Here is a 22,824-nt window from a genome sequence, read left to right on the forward strand (position 1 = left end):
CCTGCACTATGGCCATGCAGTCGGGGGGGAGAGTGCTGCAGGGATGGCTCTGTGCATAGCATCAGGTGTACTTTACAGCCTGTCTTGGTAGGAGAAAGTCTGCCTGCCAAATGGAGCAGTCAGAGAGAAGTCAGAAAACATTTCACCAAGCTTTTAACTCTCCTATAGATTTTCACCCCATAAGGAAGCTATTGTGCTAATTTTTGCAGAAAATTGCATGCAGAAATTGCTTGAAATTGCTGGCACTCTAATAGTGACCTATGCCCATGTATGCATAAAGCGGATAGGCATTTCATTTACATTTATCGTAAATTGTATGCAGTAATGATTTCTATGTGTTAAATTGCATAATCCATACAAGTCTGACAGTCTCATAAAGGCTGTGGGCCAATGTCCTCTTTTGAATGCATCAGTGCCAATGAAAGAGGTTATCGTACCCTTGACAGAGGTTACTGCTGTCTTGTATCTGCTGGTGGAACTGCTCCTGTGATCATTCTCTAAACCCTGTCAGTCAAAATTTACCAGGTAAACTCAGTTTAAATAGCAGATCTTTTGCTAATGATGCACATTTAAAAAAAAAAAAAAAAAAAGTAAGGGGCTACTCACAAGAGTGCATAGCTGGCATTTTGGTGGACAGTAAACTCTTTTACCAGCAGGGCTAGCTCCTGATACACAGTATTAGTCCACAGACTCACACTCTGTCAATTCATCTATATTCTTTCACTGTAATGTTTCTGCACTTGCATATGTTTTCTTTAAAAAAACCCAGCATGACAGAAATGCTTTTCTTTCTGAATGTAGGATTGTCCCACAAAGTGCACAGAGATCTGAGAAACAAAACAGCATTTTGCCCAATGAGAAGTTTATAATCTGATTTATAATCCGCTCAGATTGAACTGGCACCACAGGGAGTGGGACAGTCCAGGTATCTTTTTTTTACACTTTGTAGGGAGGCCTAAAAAATGTTTTCATTTTTGAAAAAATGTAAAAATGAAAATTTTGTTAGAGGAGAGAGAGTACCAGCAGAAACTCATGCCAGTAAATACTGGGTTACGCCTACTGCAAAAGAGAGACCTCTCTGTCACTCCAATTACAGAAAAGAAAAACTTTGCCTTGGCTTCCAGCGCTTCTGGGAGAGCTGATCAGAGTGCCCTTTCCTGCCATTTTCCTATATTTTAAACCTTGCCAATAATTCTCTTCTGCTTCTTTAAACAGCGTAATGGTGAAAGTGCTGCAGCTTTCCAAGGATTCATAAGGTTTAGCTGATCACATCACTTCCTGTGCCAAATAGTAAGAGAAAGAATGTTGTGTGGATGGATGCTGCTTTGGTATTCTGCTGTCATGTTGCCTAATATCAAATCCTTGTTATCTGTACTTCTCTCTGTAGCAATTTACTGTCTCCAATTGTTTGGTAGATATAAGCGCTTCTGCACAGGAACCACCTAGATGTGTGTTTGTACAGTGCCTTTACCATGACAATCCTGGCCATGAAAAGAATTTGTAGGTGATGAAATGATAATATTTTGAGTATCCTCAGGATCTGCAAAGTAGCCATTCTTAACGCACATAGATCTTTCCTCTTAAATTCTTCTCCTCATTCCCATCAAATGTGCATACCAGCACACACACATGCACATGCGAATTCTGTAAATGCCATTAGGACCCAGCTATCTCTGCAAACAAGCATTTATCTTCCTTATTTTGCATTTCACCCATCCAAGGATAAACATAATGCTTTTTAATTATATGATTAAAGTTTATATTCTTTTAAAAATATTTGGCTTATATTTCTGAACTATAAGCAGACTTCACTGATTCTTCCACTTCTTGCTGATTTGAAAGAAATTCTTTTAAAGGTAACAAAGTAGCCTTCAAAGTTTTCATTAAGGCAGAATTATGAAAAATTATTGTGAGAAACAATGGGCAAGATAACATCGTCCCTATTCACTCTCACCTGAAAGCTTTATTGTGACTCCTGTTACTAGTGGCATCCTTGGTAATAAATATTTTCATTTTATTCTGAGGCATGGCAAATAGATTTTGTTAGTGAATGACCTTGTGCATTAGCTGTGTTATTCATGATTTAGTGAGCCAGTCAGTTGAAATATTGCTAATGTTTTCCCAGCTCAGTCTTGTTACATTTGTGCCACAAGGATGACATTAAGTGTAGTTGTAGATGAATAACAAATAATGTGGCTTGAAGTTGTGCTTTGGATCATTAAAGAAATGAACCTACAGGGTACTGTTTTATCAACTGAGGAAATGCCTGAAAAAAATGACAGCTCTTGAATGTGTATTTATTAAAAATAACAACAGTTTGGCATGCTGAGAATTAGTGGTAGTGCCCCTTAAATTTTTCATATACCGGTGCAAACACACTACAGTGTCCATCCAAAGATTTTGACAGATTTTAAATAAGAGCAAGAATAACTCATACATTTCGGGCTGCTTACATGAGAAGACTCAAAGTGGTGCAAGCAGAAGAACACTAAAAAAGTACAGCATAACAAAGATGAGGATTAATAATTAGAAGCCAATATGTGTATTTTTAAATATTATGTATTATAATATCAAAGAGGGTCAGTGTACTTTTAAGGGAGACCCTCAGGAGGAGTGGATCACTTCTTTAAAAGTGCAATGACTATTCTTGATTTTCTTCTCCTGAGCCCTTTGGTTTGTTTTATGTTAAAAAATAATAGAAGCTGTAGAAAAAGTAGCTGGTAAGCTTCTGGAGAGATGGTTTAGTCCTCTCCCTTGCCCTAATGACACATCATCTATTCTAAAGAAACCACACAAGGTCAGTTAAATTCCAGTTAACTGGGTTTCCTGAGTTTCTACAAAGCTACAACTGTAAGTAGCAACTTCTGGATCACTTTGATGGTTCTTTCTGCTTATAAACCACCACAGTTAATATTGCTAGAAAAGCAAGAATGGGAGAGAAAACTACTATTCCTGGATACTAGGTAGGTAAATATTTTTGTTCCTATTACATGGAGGTGGCCATAGAACCTTATAATTTTTCTACTTTTTCTAAAGCATTAAAAGGACAAGGAATGGATCTTACATAAAAGTTTATATTTTTAAAGAGGACAGATGGTTCTTACTTAAAAATGATAAAACACAGAAAGGAGATGCAGTGGATATCCTGAGGGATCAAAATGCGGTATATGGAAGAAGAGAATATTCAAATAGAAGCAAAAAGCAAATACAAAACCAGAATACCTGCTATTATCTGTTTGATTTTTTGGTAGTATTTTCATCACAAGAAAATTAAAGCAATCTGTTGAATTCTTGACTATAAATAAAAGAAGACAGCAAAACTGTTCTTTTATAATACTATTGCAAAAACCTGTCTATTTAAAAGGAAAGAAACTGTGGCCTTAAGCTCATTTTATGAAGTGCTACTTTCCCCAGTGCTGTGAAGATGAGGAGGCAAAGACTTGTCTGCACTGAAAAGGGCTGAGAGAGGTCCAGGTGGTCCTTCTTACCTGGCCATCCCCTGGGATCACGAATCTTGCCTTCTAATTTGTAAATGTTAAGATTGAACCTACGATGGTGAACTTTAACGTTAAGCTAACTGGGACTTTAAAAAGAATAATTAAAAATTGATCTAGACATTAGCAATAAGCCCAGAAAGAAGCTTGCTGAGAAAAATTGTCTGCACTTGCACTGTGGCAGACTTCGGTCTACTTGAATGTATTCTGCTCTAGCTTCAGCTCAACATACTGCAGGTTGTTTTATCTGAATTTTCCATACTGAGCTGAAACTTGTCAAAGAGTATTTATGTGAACAAATTTTGATGTGAAAGGTGGAATGACACTTTTTTTTTTTCATTTTCTGCTAACTCTGGCTGAATTGGTACACCTTTGGCTATAAATAATGGATAAGTGTTTTAAGTATGCAAGCAAATCGTTACATATACATGCCCTGCGCTCCATCAAGTAACTTGCAGCATTGAATTTTCACTGTTAAAATGGTCAATAGTATTAAAAATTGTCACTATTAAGAATTCATTAAAATACATTCTGTATTTGTAAAACATACATAGCCAAAGCATGGTTATTTTTTTGTTGTTAGTACTCAAAACTCTTCTATTGAGGGACACAACTTCCTTACATTATTTAGATGAATATTTTTGATAATGGGTTTCTGAAGTTCTGCAAGAAAATATTTAGAATAGATAAAGGTTTTTCATTTCTACAGTTCTAATTCATATAAACTGGTTTTGTTCATACTTCAAGAACAGAACCATCACATTGACACCACACCTTGAAAATTCCTCTCTGTAGCCATGGCATTGTCTATAGGACTGTTTTACTGCTGAAGTATTTTGAAGCTTATATACACATGTTTCTTACAAGGGTATGACTGTGGAAAAAAAAAAAAAAAAAAAAGATTGGTTGACCCAACAGGCCTTTCCAGGCCTATATTTATATATGATGAATAAATGATACCTATCTCAGGATGGGATAAGTCAATCTCTGGTTATACTTATTTACTTCTCTTGACTACTGAGGGAACCTTGAATGATTTCTTAGCTGAGACAGCAAAGTTAGTAGAGATGGATCCCACCATTAACAAAAAAGCTCCAGAGAAATACAAAAATATTTTGCATATATCCTAAACATACCCAAACATACCTAATCTAAGCAAACAGACAGTTACATGAGGTCCTGTTGTATCAGGCCTTTGCTGCTCTATCCTTGAATATTATCTGACTATGGGACATGAGGGACATGGGAGGTAGATGGTTTGGAGAGGAAAGATTATGTTGTTTTAGTGAATGAATTTAAAGAAATATATAGCTCTTGCCAGCTACTCAAGTATGGGCCAATTTTTCTCTTATGGCAACATGCAGTGCTGCTATTGCCTGATAAATGAATTTTGTGTATATTTTTTGAACAGAATTAAAGACAAACAGAGATGGAAAATTCCTCGAGTGTGTGCATGGAGATTTGGCTGTCTTGTACCAAAAACTGGTAGAATGCAAAGGTGCACTGGGAGTGGTGAGCATGGCCTGAATTTCCATCTGCTGATTTTATTGGCTAGAGCAGGTTGTAAAGGATGTGTGCCCTCAAAATTGCTGGAGATGAAAACAATATTTTAAATTACTCCAGGCTGAGAGGTGCTGCATCTGAACAGATTGAAAGCTGAAATGTTGATATCAGAAATTAAATTAATGCACATGAGATTGAAACAATATCTAATTAAAATCATTTGAAAAATGACTTGAAAATTGAATATGACATAATATTTAGCAGGCTGTCGCTAGTACAGCTATGCGGCTTTGACTTTTCTGCAACCATTTTCATTCCAGGCCTGGCTACCAGTTAACTAGAAATTACACATGAAACCACCATCTCACGCCATCAACCAGTAAAGATTGGAAGACAAAATACCTTTTGCCCGCAGCCTGTTTACTTGTCCCTCACTAATTGAATTGCAAAATTTAGTAAAGGGAACCTTCTTCTCCATGTATCTGGCCACTTGAGTGTTTTTTTTTTTTATTTCAAGCTGGAGCATTTTGAATGCTCATGTTGTGTTTTTGACTTATTTACTTACAACATGATGCTACTCCTGCCCAGGGAGAGGAGTTACAGATTCACAGGCTGTAGCCCCTGGAAGAAGCACCCAGGGCTGGGCACAGGGTCTCCACACACCACCCTGTAGACATACACCAAAGTCAGGGAGAGTTTATCTTACATTGCAGAAAGTCTGTTCTTCCGAACATAGTCATACATATATATCTAATTCAAAGTTCATTAAAGTGCTTTTTAATTACTTCCAACAAAGGAAAGTGAACGAGGTGGGGAAAACCTATGTAACATCAGGCTGTTCTGTAGTTTAAGACTTAGAGAGTGCTGAACTGACAGTGTGGTTTTCCTCTGTCCCATTCTCATTTAGTGGTCTGAATACCTCAGTAGTTTCAGGAGGTGCATTAACTGTGCAAAGGCAAGTTTACTCTGGGACTGTGTTCTCAACAGGGAGAGAGCCCAAATATTATAGGAATGCATTTTCATTGAATTGCAAGAGACAAAGGTTTTAGTATCTGTTATGTATATGCATGGCACAGTGTGTGGGTCTGCCACATATAAAGGCAGTCTTTCTGGTCCACCCTATGGAGAAACTTTCCATATAATTGGGGGGTTCTTTGTAGGGGAGGAGAATGCAAAGACTAACTTGATGTAGATGCAACATCTTCTTCTCTTAGATTTGGGAAACTTGTTAAAAAGTTAAAAGCTGTCTTATCTCTGGATTTCCCTTCCCCCTTTTCTCTTTCCTCAAAGAGGGGGAAAAAAATGAAATTCTTCTGAGTGTGGCTCTATGAAAGGAGCTTTGCAACAAGCTGTTAGGAAGAAGAAAGTTGTTGTAGAATTCATCTGACAGCCTACAGTAAATCTGAATTAATTGCCCCCCACCACTTTATTGACTGGAGGTCCAGTCATTATAGTGAGTCTAAGGCATGAATTGGCTCATTCTAAAATGGGTATGTAATAGAGGTCAGGGAAATCATATGACTCTAAGTACTTTTTTTCCTACATTTAATTAAATACAGCACACTCTCAAAGTCAGATTCGCAGAAAAAAAAAAAAATAAGGTTTCCCACAAACGCTTATTATATTTAAGGATGGTTTCTTCTCTGGAGCAGGTAAATCCTGAAGCAGCATGGGATACAGACCAAGGAAGCCTCCTGCAGAAACCTTTCCCTCTTCTCACTTGTGCCACTGTGCACTTCCATGAGTAAGCTGGAGGGTGCATTTGTGCTTGGCAATCTGCTTTATAGCAAACCTTTGTCCACTCATTTCTCAGGGCTTCCTTCTTCCAGAAGTGCTATAATGAGACCAGAGTTCTGCTTGAAGCCCTGTATAACTTACTTCTAATAACCAGTAGACTCTAAGGTTAAACCTGCCAACTACACCACTAGACACTCAAATTCCTGACTATGCCACTGACAGATAACTTTGCTGAAGGAAATAAATGTTAGCCCTCAGAAAACACATCAGACCTCCCTCAGGTTAGTGAAGCTATGAACAGTGACAATCCCTACCCTTAAACACTCAGTAACACCCTCATCGTGCTCTCTAATAGAGCAAAGCCATTAAGCTGTCCCCATTGTAATTTAGATCACAGAGGAGACTTCCACAGATTCTTTCAGGTTAAAATAACTGATATACAGAGAGTAGGCAAAATTATTCCACTGTAGCTACGTGCTTAATTATATGGAATACTGCATAAATTGTCAAGTGCAAAGAATTATTCTGATAAATTAAAATACTAATTAAATAGGCTATTGCAGAATTTTGAGAACATTATAGGGCTCCGCTTCTTCAGGTAATTTGCATATCCTTCATCTAGTGAATATAATTTAAAGGCCTCCTTTTTTGTGTGTTTGGAAGCCTTTTTTGTTTCGGTGGAAGATTAAAAAAGGGATTTATATGTTGCTAACTGGTTTGGGGTGGGTTGGGTTTTTTTCTTTTTTTTTTGAATAGCTGTTTTTATTATGCCTCTTTGCTCATGAGTTTGTCAGGCCTCCGTTAGCATTTCAGGACTTTAAACTGTGGCCATAAAAAAATCCACTTTGATGGAATGTGCAGTATACCATGTTACCCAGAATTATCATTTCCTGTTCATAAAATTTGCAACAGAAACATCATCTGCTGTATATTTGTATTGGAATAAATTGCATATAGTACACTAAAATTCTTTTTAAAAATTTAGGCCAATTTTCAAAGGGTTAGTAGCTTGTTCTTAATATCTGAATTTATTTTCCCACCACTTCTTCCTCATCTATCTAAAGGCTATTGACTATGGTTTATGGTCTTAAATTCTCAGTTATAATTATGCATAGAAAAAGTTAAGTAGTTATATTCACTATTCAGCAGCTTGAAGCAGCTGCTTGATACGTAGTTGATGCTTGAGCACCACTGTTTTTGACAGGATTTCTTGACCTTCCTGAACTGCTTGTGGAGCTCAAGGTTAGCTAAAATATGTTCCTGTACACACCTGGAGTGAACATGATGGAGACTGTCTGCTGTGTTTCTCTCCACTGTCTCCACAATGTAACAGTGCCTGAGCTTGACCATTTTCAGGTTATGATTTAATCAATAACATGTCATGCCTAATTTTGGCAGGGTTTATGTTAGCATGGCTGTCAGAAGCTGTCCTTTGTGTTTTAGCCAATATCAAAGGGGAGAGGGGGAGTGTTAAGTAAACTTTTTTTGTTGTTTTTTAATATAAAGATCTATAATTAAGGTCTGCAGGAAAGCTATAAAAAGGAGGTCAAATATGTAATAGTAATTATAAAATTCAGTGATTCAGCAGACCAAATATTTTCTGTTACCTGTACATGTGGTAAGAAATTACACACTGCGATTTAACCCTTGTAGTTTACTTACACCCATTTATTTTGCAGCCACTCTGCTGTGCAGTTCCCTTTATCCTAAGCTACAAAAGATTCATATGTTGGACCATTCAGTTTCTTTGGAGGAGGCTGTGGAGCTTTCTGGTTTTTTAAATCTTCTAAATTTTTGCATTTGGCAGAAATCTGCCTTTAATATCTCTGCTGGATGTGAGGTGGTCAGTGTGGTAGCATGATACACCTTTGCAGTGAAATGGCACATCCAAAAGGGAGAATGTTGCTATGTGACATGGCAGGTCATCAACCATCAGTGAAGCGACATAGTCCAGAGTCCATCTTAAGGCTGAAAATTGAGCTTGTTGGCAAAGATTTACTTATCTTTTGGAAATTTGTACTGTGCAACATATACCACACGGTGAAAATGTAGCCTCAAATCACATTGTCCAGGCAGCTCTCCTTCTCATGTGGTCTCTGTGACTCTGCGTGGAATGTTTGTGAATGTGTGAAGCATGGTGTATTAAGCGTGTGAGTATTGTATGCAGTTTTTAGGCTGTCATCCAGCAAAACATTTCTTTAAGCTTTTTTAGCTTGGAACTCCATGTTCCTATCTGCCTAACTGGTAGCATATTAAAAAGAAGCAAAATTAAAGCTGTGCAGGTCTAAAAGATCTTTCCTCTCCATTTAAATCACAGGCAATATTTATCCCTTGCTGAAGGCAGTTGGAAAAGTTTCTCTGTATTAGAATTGCTTGAGGTTTCAGTTCTTGAGTCTTTGCACATACAAACTCTTACCAGAATCATAGAATCACAGAGTCATAGGATACCAGGTTGGGAGGGACCTCAAGCTTCATCTGGTTCAACCTTTCTTGGCAAAAGCACGGTCTAGATGAGATGGCCCAACACCCTGTCCAGCTGATTCTTAAAAGTGTCCAATGTTGAGGAATCCACCACTTCCCTGGGAAGATTGTTCCAGTGGCTGATTGTTCTCATAGTGAAAAACTTTCCTCTTGTATCCAGTTGGAATCTCATCAGGAGTAACTTGTACCCATCACCCCTTGTCTTTTCTATCTGACTCCTTGTAAAAAGGAAGTCTTCAGCTTCTTTGTAGCCACCCTTTAAATACTGGAACATGGTGATAAGGTCTCCCCTAAGCCTTCTCTTCTCAAGGCTGAACAAACCCAATTCTTTCAGCCTTTCCTCACATGACAGGCTTCCCAGTCCCTTGATCATCTTTGTGGCCCTGCTCTGGACCCTCCAGACTGTCCACACCTTTCTTGTATAGCAGGGACCAAAACTGAGCACAGTATTCCAGGTGTGTCCTGACAAGAGCTGAGTAAAGTAGGGTAATGACTTCTTTATCGCTGCTGATGATGCCCTTGTTGATGCAGCCCAACATCCTGTTGGCTTTCTTTGCCGCTGCACCACACTGTTCACACATATCGAGCTTGTTGTCCATCAGGACCCCCAGGTCCCTTTCAGAGGAGCTGCTCTCCAGCATTTTGGGTATATGAGGTGAGATATATCCACATTTTGGCTATATGAGGTGACATTGAGCCCTAATTATATGATTTGCCTCTGAAATGATAGAATCATAGAATGGTTTGGGTTGGAAGGGACCTCAAAGGTCGTCTAGTTCCAACATCCCTGCTATGGCAGGGACACCTTCAACTAGATCAGGTTGCTCAAGGCTCCATCCAACATAGTTCTGAACACTTCCAGGGATGGATCATCCACAACCTCCTTGGGCAACCTGTTCCAGTGCCTCACCACCCTCACAGTAAAAAACTTCTTCCTTATATTTAATCTAAACCTCCCCTCCCTCAGCTTCCACCCATTACCCCTCATCCTATCATTACAGTCCCTTGTAAAAAGTCCCTCCCCAGACTTCTTATAGGCGCCCTTCAGGTACTGGAAGGCCACTATGAGGTCTCCCTAGAGCCTTCTCTTTTCCAGGCTGAACAAGCCCAATTCTCTCAGCCTGTCCTCATAGGGTAGGTGTTCCAGCCCTCTGATCATCTTGGTAGCCCTCCTCTGGACTCGTTCTAACAGTTCTATATCCTTCTTGTATTGGTGCTCCAGAGCTGGACACAGTATTCCAGGTGGGGTCTCACGAGGGCAGAGTAGAGGGGTAGAATCACCTCCCTACTGACCACACTTCTTTTGACGCAGCCCAGAATCTGGTTGGCTTTTTGGGCTGCCAACACACAGTGTTGGCTCATATTGATCTTATCATCCACCAACACGCCCAAGTTCTTCTCCCCAGGACTGTTCTCAATCCACTCATTACCCAGCCTGTATCAGTGCTTGGGATCGTGCCAGCCCAGGTGCAGGACCTTATACTTGGCCTTGTTAAACTTCATGAGGTTGGTCTAGGCCCAACTCTCCAGCCTGTCCAGGTCCCTCTGGATGGCATCCCTTCCTTCCAGCGTATCAACCACACCACACACCTTGGTGTCATCGGCAAACTTAATATGAGTCATTTGTGTTGCACTTTGGACAAACTAAATAAAGTATCAGTTCACAATAATATTGCTTCTGAAAATTGTCTGCTGCAATCTGAACTGTTTTGAATATGTTTCAAACAGCAATGATTAAAGAGTATTTTTCAAAAATGAAAGAAAAATATATTCATTCCTTTCAGTATTTTTATGTAAATTTACAGTGTACAATATGTTCAGCCACACTTCTTGTCCTTTCTGGCAGGAATGGTTCCTTTAACAACTTAAATTGAGAAGCTGAGTCTATCCAAATTGTGTCCTTAATCAAAGGAAAGAGATAGGTGCCTGCAGATGTGTGTAAAATATGTGGAATGACTCATCACATTAAATGTCCATCCCTTTCCATTGACTGCAGAGAGAACATAGATGACTCACTTGGATTACATAGTCAATGACTAGACTGCTAAAGGGAGGAAAGTTTATCAAGGCTGAAAGGCTTCATTTCTACTCATAAATAAATCAAGCCAGGTGCCTGGGTTTCGGCCATGAGTCCAACTGACACAGTTTGCATCTAGAAGGTTAAAGTCTTCCAATCCAAAATGGGATGACCTTACCCATACCCTCAGCTGGGAATAATCTTATTCTTGTGCTGTCCCCAGAACTGTGGATGGGCATTGTTTTGTGAGAATACTAGTGGGCAAAGGCCAAAATCATGTGAAGACAATAGTAATGATTTAAAAGTATGGGCAATGGTAAGACAGTGCTCAAGTTCATGCCCTGGGCATGTTTGGGTTGCAAATATAGATGTAATCTTAGTGATTACTACCTCTGTTTTGCATTTAGCTGTTTTATGCTGGGTTACATTATTTTTGGTTTGAATGTTTATACTGATATAGAAGCTGATAAATAAGAAAAAACTAAATTTAAAAAAAAAAACAAACCATTGTGCATGGTGTGCCAATGTTGTGAAATAACTATTTATCTTACCTGCTAGGTAAGAGTCTGTATTTGTTGTGAAGTGTCCTACACAGTGACAGTGCTCTTGTAATGGTAAGGTGCTGCCCTGCTCTTCACTGGAAGGAAGACAGTGGGAAGTTTCCACTGAAGAGAACTTTCCAAACATATTGTGTATATGTGTTAAATGTGTGTGATACTGTGTATACAAGGGAACTAGAATTAGTTTGGCTTTCTTTTTCACATAATAATGAACAATTACTAGCATACCTATGCATTAAAAAAACTGACTAGCAGAGTTATCAGGAACAGATATTCTACAGGTGGCATAGGTAGGAACTGTCATGAATTTACTGATGGAGGAAAGAAGGTTGATTATATTGTAAATGCTACGAAATCATGCATATTCCAGCTCTCCCATAACTCTTTCAATCTTAATTTTCCTTACAGCCATAAACAAAGAGAAGCTTGAAAAAACAACTGGACTGAAAATTCTGCAGACTGGTGTGGGGGAGGTAAGTGGCTTGGGGCATTTTACACTCTCAAAAATATTTTAATTGTTGGGTTTTTTTGAGAAATCCTGGAGCTCATGAATGTTTGTGAGCTACCACTCTGATAGTGCTAAGGGCCTTTTTATGATACAGTTGCATCTGTCAAAATACAATCTGCTGCACAAATAGTGCTGTATCCCACAGAGAAAAAAATACCATCCTTATGAGAAAAGTGCAGCCAGCTTTAAAAAATGCAGTTTTTTGCTTTGTTGTATCACAGGGACAAAATCCCCAAAGATTTTTGCACAGCAACTGAAGTTACCGTATTATTCCCCTTGGTTCTGATGGAGTGCTATCTCATCTAAATCAATGAAAGTTTAAATTTGGGGTAAAGAGTCTTCAGATGTTAGAGAGAATCTGACAGTGAATGAGTTGCTTATTTTGGATGTAACTTGAAACATAAATAAAACATGTGTCTGTTATTGTGGTGATATCACTAAGCAAAAACTCCACTAAGCAGTTCATCATTTATTAATAAAGATGATGCTATCTGCTAAGAACCTTGTATGAACTACAGTTGATTGCTAATTCTCGTGCTAATTTTGTGTACACAGTTATCTTTATTTTTTTCCTTTTCATTTAAGTAATTTTGCTAGTGGTGAATGCTCACAGAGCTAGACAAATGTCATTTTCTTGTGATTACATTATTCTCAGTATTAAGAATAATGAATTGCTAACTTGTAATATACTGAAGGAATTTATTTTTTCTTTTTTTTACTGATTTTCTTTTTTATATTTCTAATTTTTATTCATGCCTAAGAACTTAAATTGCCAGGATTTCTGAGGTTCTTTGTGCAACTTTATTCACATTATTAAAAGACTTGGTCCTGAAGAGGTACCAATACTGAGACCCGCCGAGATGTTCAGGGTCAAAGCTGTAAGAGTTAGAACTTGGAAACAAACATAGGTGAAATCATCAGAAAATGAAAGTCAGCATCTCTTCTTAACTGTAGCTGATTTAACTAGTTGAGGTTGTCAAGGGTCCATAACCTCAAGAGCTGGGAAGTGTATCCTGGAATGTGGCTGTGCACCTCGGGCTGTGTCCTGACTTCAAGCCAGAGTGAAGTTTGTGTTTGTGCTATCTGCAAGCCCTGGTTTCTGCTAAATAACAGGAGAACCAGGTCTATGGCACAGACAATGGAAACCACATTCAGTACAATTTTACCCAATGGGACTCCTCATGCTAATGAAATACCTCCATGTATTTTGTCCGATTCCAGCCACTGAATGGATTCCAGCTGGCTTCAAAGTCAGCTGGAAAATGAAAGCCCATTTCACTTCAGATGCTTACTGTTAAATGAATTGTTATCTCATATGTGGTCAATGGAAAAAGAAAGCACTTTTGGATATTTGAAATGCAAGAAGTTGGCACCTGTTAAGTGCATCATTAATCCACATTGTAGTAATAGGGTTGTTCTAACCATGGTAGTCTAAGGACGTACTGGAGCTACAGCCTCAAGGACTTCCTAGTTTTTTTAACCAGCTAATAGAACTGGAAAAAATGCTCAAGTTTTTCACCTAGAGATCTCCCCAGTCTGGCTCTTGTGCTTGGTTTAGTAAAAGTCACTGTAGCACTCACCTCCCATATATTTAGGCTATCATAGCTTTTAAAAAAACTGGTGATACTACTTGGATTAATAAAGACTGACAGAAAGTTCTGCTTTACACTCTGCCAAATATATATTTTTAGAAGGCAAAAAGTGAAGGGAAGCAGACATTTCAGCCTAATTATATTCCAAGTTACATCTGAGATATGGTGATCAGCAGCAAAAGGACCAAGTCGTTTGGAACATTAAGTTGATGGAAGAACATTTCACATTTATTCAGCTGCTTATATATTTTGTTGGATGAGAATTCTCCCAGCTGTGTATATTCCCCTTTATAAGTCTTATCAGATATGATTGTATACATAATGAATACTTTTCTGCAGTCTCACCTACGTGAAAAATAATGGAGTGCTGTAACCAAGCTGTTTCTTTGTTGATAGGGTATCAGATTCTGGCTATTTCAGGTTAAATCTAACTATGTTAATCCAGTTTTGCAGTTTGTTTTTGCTTCACCCCGGTGTTTAACAGGGTTAAAATAACAGAAAGTACATGTTTTAACATAATGAAGGAGCCTTTTGTTGAATAAGGATTTCTTTTTCTTCACACTGTAGGAATGGAATTATATGTAATGGTAACTGTAAATCAAAGTCAAGATGTTCAAATCAAAAGTACTTAGAAAAAAACTCTTTAGTTTCAGAATGAGAAATGGCCTTTTTGTTTGAACAGTAGGTCAGATTCATGACAAAGTTAATGAATATATAATCTTCACTTGCAGGACTGTAAAATAAAAAGGATTGATTTTGCATGGCAAGTTTCATATCTGAAATAGCTCAAGAGAAATATAGCTGAGATACTAGTGGCAAATGGAGCAGCTGTATAAACAAATGGAGGAACTGTTCTAAGATCAGCAATAATTTATGTGTTTCTCTGGACAGTGGAATCTGTTTTAGGTGTTGATCTATGATAACAGGATTTATGCCTCAGTAAGAAATGTATAGACACCAATGACTACCCAGGACTTGGGTGTGGTAGAAGGAAACTTTCTCTGTGGAGAAGAGAAATGCTTCTCAGAGCTCCTCGATCTCTTGCTTTCTCTCTCTATCTCAACAAAAGCATCTCAACAACAGATTATAAAATTCACACCAAGCTTACTGAGACATTCAGTCAAGTCCGGGGAGGGCTGATGAATTGCTCTTATGTCACTGCATAAACTTGTTCTATGTAGTCATTAACAAGACAGGTCTGGAGTCTACCACAGCTACAATACAGTTCATCTTTATGTCATGTAAAAGTTTTCCACAGTTTCAGTGAGTTTTTTTGATAGAGCTGAGGTTAGCTGCATTGTGTTAACATAGGGTAGGCTCTGCTTTAGCAGGATTAAAAATGAGTTCCTAAGCTACATCAAAAGCTACTCATGTCAGGATGTTGATTTAAAAGTTCTGTATGTTTCATGGGAAGGTTTGGATGATATAATGAAAAGCATTTTCTGGACTGTGGGTAAGCAGAGCTTCTTTCAGGTCATTGTGAAACAACAGACCCTTGCTGGTACTTCCACAGCATATCCACCTCAACATCTAACATCTGCTGACAGAATATTCAACAATCCAGAGAGTTGGATTGGAGTTTGATGTGCTGCGTATCACTCTTAAAGTGCTAATTATTTTTGCGCCTATCTTGTGTGTAAGAAGACCAGAAATAACTGCTGAAATCCTGAGGATGTATGCGTTGCTGTAGTATTAACTACCTCTGGAATTATATTTCCTAAGATGTTTATTTCTTTTTGGAGTTTTCCAGCACCTATCACAGCTCTAAAACTCCTACATGGTAGCCCTCCAATATTTGTCTGAGTCATTGTCATGCATGTTTGTGCCACACAAATTCATCATAGCCTTTTAACAGCTTCTTGTTTATTCAGATACAGTGAAGCTGCTGTTGTCTTTGAGGTATTTTCATTTGATCTCCCACACATGAAATAAACCTCTGAAGTCCTAAGGTCATCTTCAGAAGCTCAAGAACCTCCTATAGTTAAGTGTACATGAGGGTATGAATGTAAGTGTTGTGTTATGTATGTGTATATTTGCATAATGCCATAAGATGTATAGTACTGGTAAAAAACCTGAACACTAAACAGCATTTAAGCAGGACCCATAACTCCATTCTCCTATCTCCTAACTTGATGTGTACCATTCCATTTTGGAGAAATAAGAGTTGAACTTGTTGCTCTGCATGGCTGAGCACCGCTGTGAGATCTTGGGGACAGCATTTGGTCTCACATGGAGGGAAAGCCTCCTTAGCAGCAGCAGCTTTCAGGATTCAGTGGGTTTGGGAGCTCCAGTCCCACACAAACATTAGTCCAACTGGATATTAACCCAGGAGCTGCTCTCCAGACCAAGGGATCTAGCGGGCACGATGAATCACATTCTACACAGAGGTCTCTGAGTAACCTGGGATTTCTTCCACATACTTTAGGAACTTAGCCCCTTCCTTCTCTTCACATAAACAATTTTGAATTATTATAAAAGCGCAGTATTTTCCAGTTCAATTTCATGCTGAGCATGACTGTGACCAGAGTTTGTCTGGTTCTAGTCCAGCTCCAGTTTAAGATAATTTCAAATAATGGTTCAAATGCAGTTACTATGGCATGAAAAAATAACTGTTTATCCAAATTTTGGCTGAAATTTATTTCCAAAACCAATTTCAGAATAACAGGTCAGGCTCTCCAGTGGCTCAAGAAAGTGTAATGATTCATATCAGGTTTTGTAGGCTAAGAGTCTGTGACTTGAATAATAATAACTTATCTGAATGCCCCCAGCGTAAGAAAGACATGGACCTGCTCAAACGAGTCCAGAGGAGGCCACGAAGATGATCAAGGGGCTGGAGCACCTTCCCTGTGAGGACAGGTTGAGTTGGAGTTGTTCAGCCTGGAGAAGAGAAGGTTCTGGGGAGACCTTATAGCAGCCTTCCAGTACTTAAAGGGGGCCTACAGGAAAGATGGGGAGGGACTCTTTGTCAGGGGTTGTAGTGATATGATGAGGGGTAACAGTTTTGAACTGAAAGAAGGTAGATTCAGATTAGATATTAGGAAGAAATTCTTTACTGTGAGGGTGGTGAGACACTGGCACAGGTTGTCCAGAGAAGTTGTGGCTGCCCCCTCCCTGGAAGTGTCCAAGGCCAGGTTGGACGGGGCTTTGAGCAACTCAGTCTAGTGGAAGGTGTCCCTGCCCATGACAGGGAGGTTGGAGCTAGATGACCTTTAAGGTCCCTTCCAACCCAAACCATTCCATGATTCTATGATTTTGTGGATCAAGGTCTGAAACCGAGGAAACATCACTGTTTCTGTCTTGAACTGGTAAAACAGCATCCATTCCAGAATACATTACTTTAAATTAACTCTTTCCATTTCCCAGTAGGGCTGCACAAAATACACTCATCACTGGAACTGTAACTTTGTTTGTAAGATTTGAATCATGGTCCTTATATGGCAGACATAAGAATCAGAATAGTTTTCTAAACCAAATGGAAATAACCCAAAATGTATGTGAAATTAACACTTTGCCATACGTCTAGATGTTCTAAAATAGAGCAGTGATATTTTGACATGTTTCAGGATATTCTCCTTTATAGATATTTTGATAGGTGTAGAATTATGTTGATGTTGCATGAAGTGATGTTACTGCAATAAAGACATTTGCATTTAAAAATTCTAGTGAAGCTAGAGGACATAAGACAGACTTCCCAGTGATGTGCAAGCCTCTTTGAGAAGGAAATCAGATTTCTAACTTATTATTTTCCTTAATGTTGCCAAATTTTGTCATTAATATCTGTGTATCCAGATTTTACCAGAATGATGTTGGAAATCCATAAAAAATTGGAGTGAGTGCAGAAGTTGAAAAATCATTTGCAACGGCTGAAGAATAAGGTGTCAGCTTTTTTTCTGATCTTCTCTGACTACTAGATAGAATGCTAAGGGTTGGCTTTTGGCTTGTAAAGACCAAATCAGCCTGGGATCTGCTCCAGCTGCCTTTCTTACAGTGACATCTTGGCAATCAGCAAACACTCCTGATCTGGAGCAGGTATTGCACCCAGAGGTACACTGAGATAGGAAGGGATGCTGTACCCAAGATCACTTAGATAAGGTGGCTCTGATACTGATCATGGTATAGGGACAGCAGCTGTGCATGCATAAATACTCAAGTTTTACCCCAAGCCACACAAAAGTTTTCAACTTCCATTGAAACTCACCCTCCTCTTACCAGAACTAATTAGGCTGAAGCTGAGCACAAGTGCATATGAGGGAATGCAGCACTGCATTACAGTGTAAACAATCTTAGACCAGGGGACACCAGGGAGCGCTTTTTCTGTGAGCCTGCTTTCAGCACCTTTTCCTACAAAACCCATGGCTTAGACATCACCAAATTCATTTTGTTCTGTTATGTAAGATCTGGGATTGGAAATCCTGCAGATGGCTCTTGCTGTTGGCTTTTGGTAATCACTGTGGCTATGTTGATTAGCAGTTGAACAGAGATTTCCAGGAGGACAGTGTTTTGGAGCAACATACATTGCTACAGGCAAGGCATGTGTCAGGTCATAGATGGGCTCTTTGTTTTAAGGCATGTAACTTTAAGGCTATATATACAAATAAGAAAGATAATTATTAAATTAAAAACTTTAAGGAGTACAATCCTAGAAATATTCTTGGTGAAGGCATGATGAGGAAGATTTACTTTATCCCACACAGGCAAATTACAGATTCTAAAGCTGTGTAACCCTTAAAAATTCGTAGATTATATTTTACATAGAATGCTACTAGTAATATACTACTTTTATGGAGTTTAACTGACAGTGAATAATATCTCACTCTTACAGGTTTGTGAGTATACATGATAGTAAAGTGATGCTAATCAGAAGTTAGTCATACAGTAGCATTTAGAAGTAATGCTTCAAGAGCTTTAAGGAATAAAGCTAAACAGAACATTGAATTTCTCCAAAGAGAATGATGGAGCTCTATGGCTCATTTATTTAAGATCTTGTATGTTTTTGCAAAATGCATTTTAGCTAATATTTAGAGATAATGTTAATGCTATTTATTAACTATTCATTACAGTACATAGCCCACTAGAGGGCTGCTTTTCAAATAAATTGCATCCAGAGCGTTAATAAACAGCAAAATAAAAACAAAAAATATGCAGCATGAATATGTATATCATTTTACCACATTATTTTGTCATATACCTTCTGTGACTACATGGTATATACAGAACATACTAAAACAATATAAATCATGGCCCCAACTCTGCAAACATTTAGAATGTGCTTAGCTTTAAGTATATAGTTAGACTTTCCTTTTAAGCTACTGATAAGTTTGGAGTTAAAGAGATGCCTGGATGCTACTGAGACTGTCTTCTGTCACATATCACACCATCTCTGGCTGTGGAGGGGCAAAGTTCCAATGTTTATCCCCTGTATTTGATTTGAATATTGCATAGCAGAGGTATTTTGACATCTGAATGACAGGTCACAGCTTCCATTTGGAAATCAGGTGTCAGTAGTAATTTCTTTTCTTGTGCTCTGATTGTGACGACGCCCTCTACCTTCTTTACAAATTTTTAAAGAACACAACAAGGAAATGCGGAGATTGTAATGTTAAGAAAAATGCAACAAACCTGATTTTCAGAGACAACTATCAGTGTATATTGATTTATGTTTTCCTCCTGAAACAGTATAAAAAGCACAAGTATTCAAGTGTCATGTTGGTTCATGAATTCCTTTACAGTAGTACTGTGTGATTTAAAGCAGCAGAAGTGCCAAGTGATGTGGCAGTTGCCATGGCAACTACAGCAATTCAATTTTTATTCAGTATCATGTAAAATGAAACAAGATACGGTTTGCCTTGTGGCTTCAGGAACTTATGCATCCTACCAGTGTTGTTCCTTTTTGTATTTTTTAACATTGTTCCATTAAAAAAGTAGCATATGTTTGTTTTAAGGATTTGCCTTGGTTTTAGGCCATGTCATGCCATTGCTTTTAAAGCAGAGTTTGCCTTACAAACCATTATAGATCTGTAGAGAAAAGAGATTTAGATACTAGCACCGACTACATAAAGCAAACTGCAGAGTAATTCTGCTTAAAAATCAATGTTATTATCTACCCTATGGTCTGGCAGCCTGCATTTGATATATTCATAAAGAAGATATGTAGGATCTTTATATAGGAGAACGTGATTGTTTGTGCTAGATATCTTACTGATTCATAAATTCAGCATCCTCCCTCTACCAGCAGCCAGTTCATTATGACTCAAAGGAAAACAAAATCTTCAGTGGTGCAATGGATTGGCTAGGGAAGCTGATTAAGATTGAATTATGTTTAACTGGCTGAAGTTTGAGTGATAGAGCTGGTCAGAAATTGTGAGAAGGGAGATTCTTCCACCTCCAGAGGCAAGAGGTTGATCCTGGCAGGAACATGTGGATTTCAAGCGATCTCAAACACAGATTTAACTGTTTGAGGAGAGGAAAAGGTGGCAGATCACTGTCCCTCAGCCTTCTCTCTAGCAGTTCCTGGACAGCAAATGTTCCTCTCCAGGTTGACATGGAAAGCCACTCATCAGGACATCTGCTCTTGTTCTGTAAGTGTAGGAGAGTAAGTGTCTTGGGCTAAGATTCAAGCTGTGGGATATCCACCCTTTCTATATGAATCCCTGGCATCAGGGGCCTTATAGCTATGTCAGTGTTAGTATAATAAACAAGAACAGGGCACAGAGCCTGTCATGGTGCCACATTCGTCTTTACTGTTAAATTGTTGGCCTGGTCACTCACATTGTGTCCTGGGCCAACTAGTACTCTTCTAGGCTGTTTTGCTTCTAAGTCTAAGCCAGATCCATGTCAGGGACCATTCATAGCAGGCATGTGTTTTCTGTAGAATTAAAGCTTCAACTGCAGATAGTGACTTTTTTTTCTATTTAGTTACAAGAATTGCTGTGCCATGTATTGTAGGTTTTTTAGAACTAGGCTGTAAAACTTAAGATCTGATCTTCTTTCTGGGAAGGCTGAATATTTGGTTGCACATCACTAAGTTTCCACCCTTAGAAGCAACATTGCTGTAGTGCTGCTGCATGTTCATCACTTCAGCATCCTTCAGAATGCAAGGCTTTATATGCTATACATATAAAATCATATTTTAGTCGGAATATTTTTAACAAGTTTCTAAATCTAAGCATGAGGATTTCTATTAAATTAGTTTAGATGAAGCTCGGTTTTGTTTCTTTTTTCCATGAATCGGCAAGATTTATCCTGATGCAATAGTTTTAAGATTTAGTTAGGCAGAGTTTTCAGTTACTTAGACTAGGCATAGTTTTAGTTTTGTTTGCACTTTGACTGGTATCAAAGGAAATGTTGGGGTCTTTTTAATAGAATTGCAAACCTGCTTAACTGAATTTGTAACTCAAAGCTTCCGTAGAAACAGCAATGTAATGGCTCATGAACTGCAGAATGTCACTGATAGGTCTCTAGTTTCACTTTGGTACCTGTGGGTGTCTCTGGTTCGCATTGCTGGGCATTAGGCACAAGCATCAAGAAGATAACGGATCCTTTATAGCTATATACTGCAGCTCCAGCAAAATGCCCATTTCAGTATGTGTCTGTGTACGTCACGCCAAGACCTGGATAGGGCGTGAGCACAGCACTTTGGCATGCATGAAAACAGCTCCTGGGTCAGTAAGACTGCTTTTAGCACTATCATAGAGTGATTTTTCAATGTGATCTGAGCATATCAAGTGTTTTGAGTATCAGAACCTGTGACAAGGAAAAGGGGCATGATTCTCTGCTGCAGAAAAATGACCTAGTCCATTAATGCCCGAGGACCATTGTGGCTGACAACAGTTCGCTGTGCACTTTGCTCTTGCAAAGGGGTGTCATTTTGCAAACTATTTATCTCTTTGGCTCTTTACCTTTTGCAAGTAGAGTAATGACTACATTTTACAAACGTCAGTGCTGGGTTTAATGATACAGATTTCACATGATTGTTAAACTGTTAATTTACAGATCTTTACTAAGTGAATGCAAACAAATTCTGGTCCTCAAAGCTCTGCTAATGCACAATGTTCGAATTTTAATTTCCAGTCCATCTTAGATTACGGTGATGAAAAACAATATTTAATCCCTCGTTAACACATGAATGAGCGGAAACTGTCATTTCCCACCAAACAATAACGGGATTATCTCAAGAACTGTCAGTTTATGTGAAAACATTATGTTGCCCAAATTTTCATAAAAATTAGCAGTGGGTAATATTCAAGATCAGAGCAATGGAAAGAGGGAAATCTGCATTCATGGTAATAAATATTCATATTTGTCTGCTCAGGAGATGAAAATCTAATCAAGGGGCTATTGATGCACTGGCTTTTTTTTTTTTTTTTTTTAAACCAAGATGTTTCATCTAAATTGGGTTTGATATGGAAATTAGTCTCACTCCAAGTCCTCCAGGCCATGAGCATGCTGGGATAACACTGGAGGTGTCCGGTACATCAGATGTTGCTGCTGGCATCTGCTTCTACAGACAACAAACACAATAAAATAAAATAAAATAAAATAAAATAAAATAAAATAAAATAAAATAAAATAAAATAAAATAAAATAAAATAAAATAAAATAAAATAAAATAAAATAAAATAACATAAAAAATAATCGACAACATCTCAAGGGTCAAGCTCCCAGTGGCTTAGGGTGTTGTGTTTCCCTCCCCCCACCAAACATTTTAATTTTATCCCAGTTAAATCCTCAGTACTGCAGGGTTAAAATTGTCGGCATTTTTTGCTTTTGTTGACAATTACCATAAATCAGAAGACACTCTGCATGAAGCTTAATGAAATATGTATGATCTAAAAATGGGAAGAAGATAAGTGCAGTATGTTGCTTTAGGGTTTTGTGTGTGTATCTATGTATCTGTGCATGCATATGCACAACCTGAAGAGCTAACTTCTAT

General features: G+C 38.3%; 1 protein-coding gene across 3 annotated transcripts in view; it reads left to right on the plus strand.

Moving 5' to 3' along the window:
- PTPRN2 (protein tyrosine phosphatase receptor type N2) overlaps positions 1 to 22,824 on the plus strand; it is a 691,070-nt gene that overhangs the window by 429,998 nt on the left and 238,248 nt on the right. For all 3 annotated transcript variants that reach the window (XM_074868529.1, XM_074868546.1, XM_074868538.1), the window contains one exon: positions 12,201 to 12,265. In XM_074868529.1, the coding sequence (XP_074724630.1) occupies positions 12,201 to 12,265 (65 nt within the window). The remainder of the gene's footprint in view (positions 1 to 12,200; positions 12,266 to 22,824) is intronic.

Source organism: Strix uralensis, chromosome 1 (genome assembly GCF_047716275.1).
Source record: "Strix uralensis isolate ZFMK-TIS-50842 chromosome 1, bStrUra1, whole genome shotgun sequence".
In the NCBI taxonomy this organism is placed as follows: Eukaryota; Metazoa; Chordata; class Aves; order Strigiformes; family Strigidae; genus Strix; species Strix uralensis.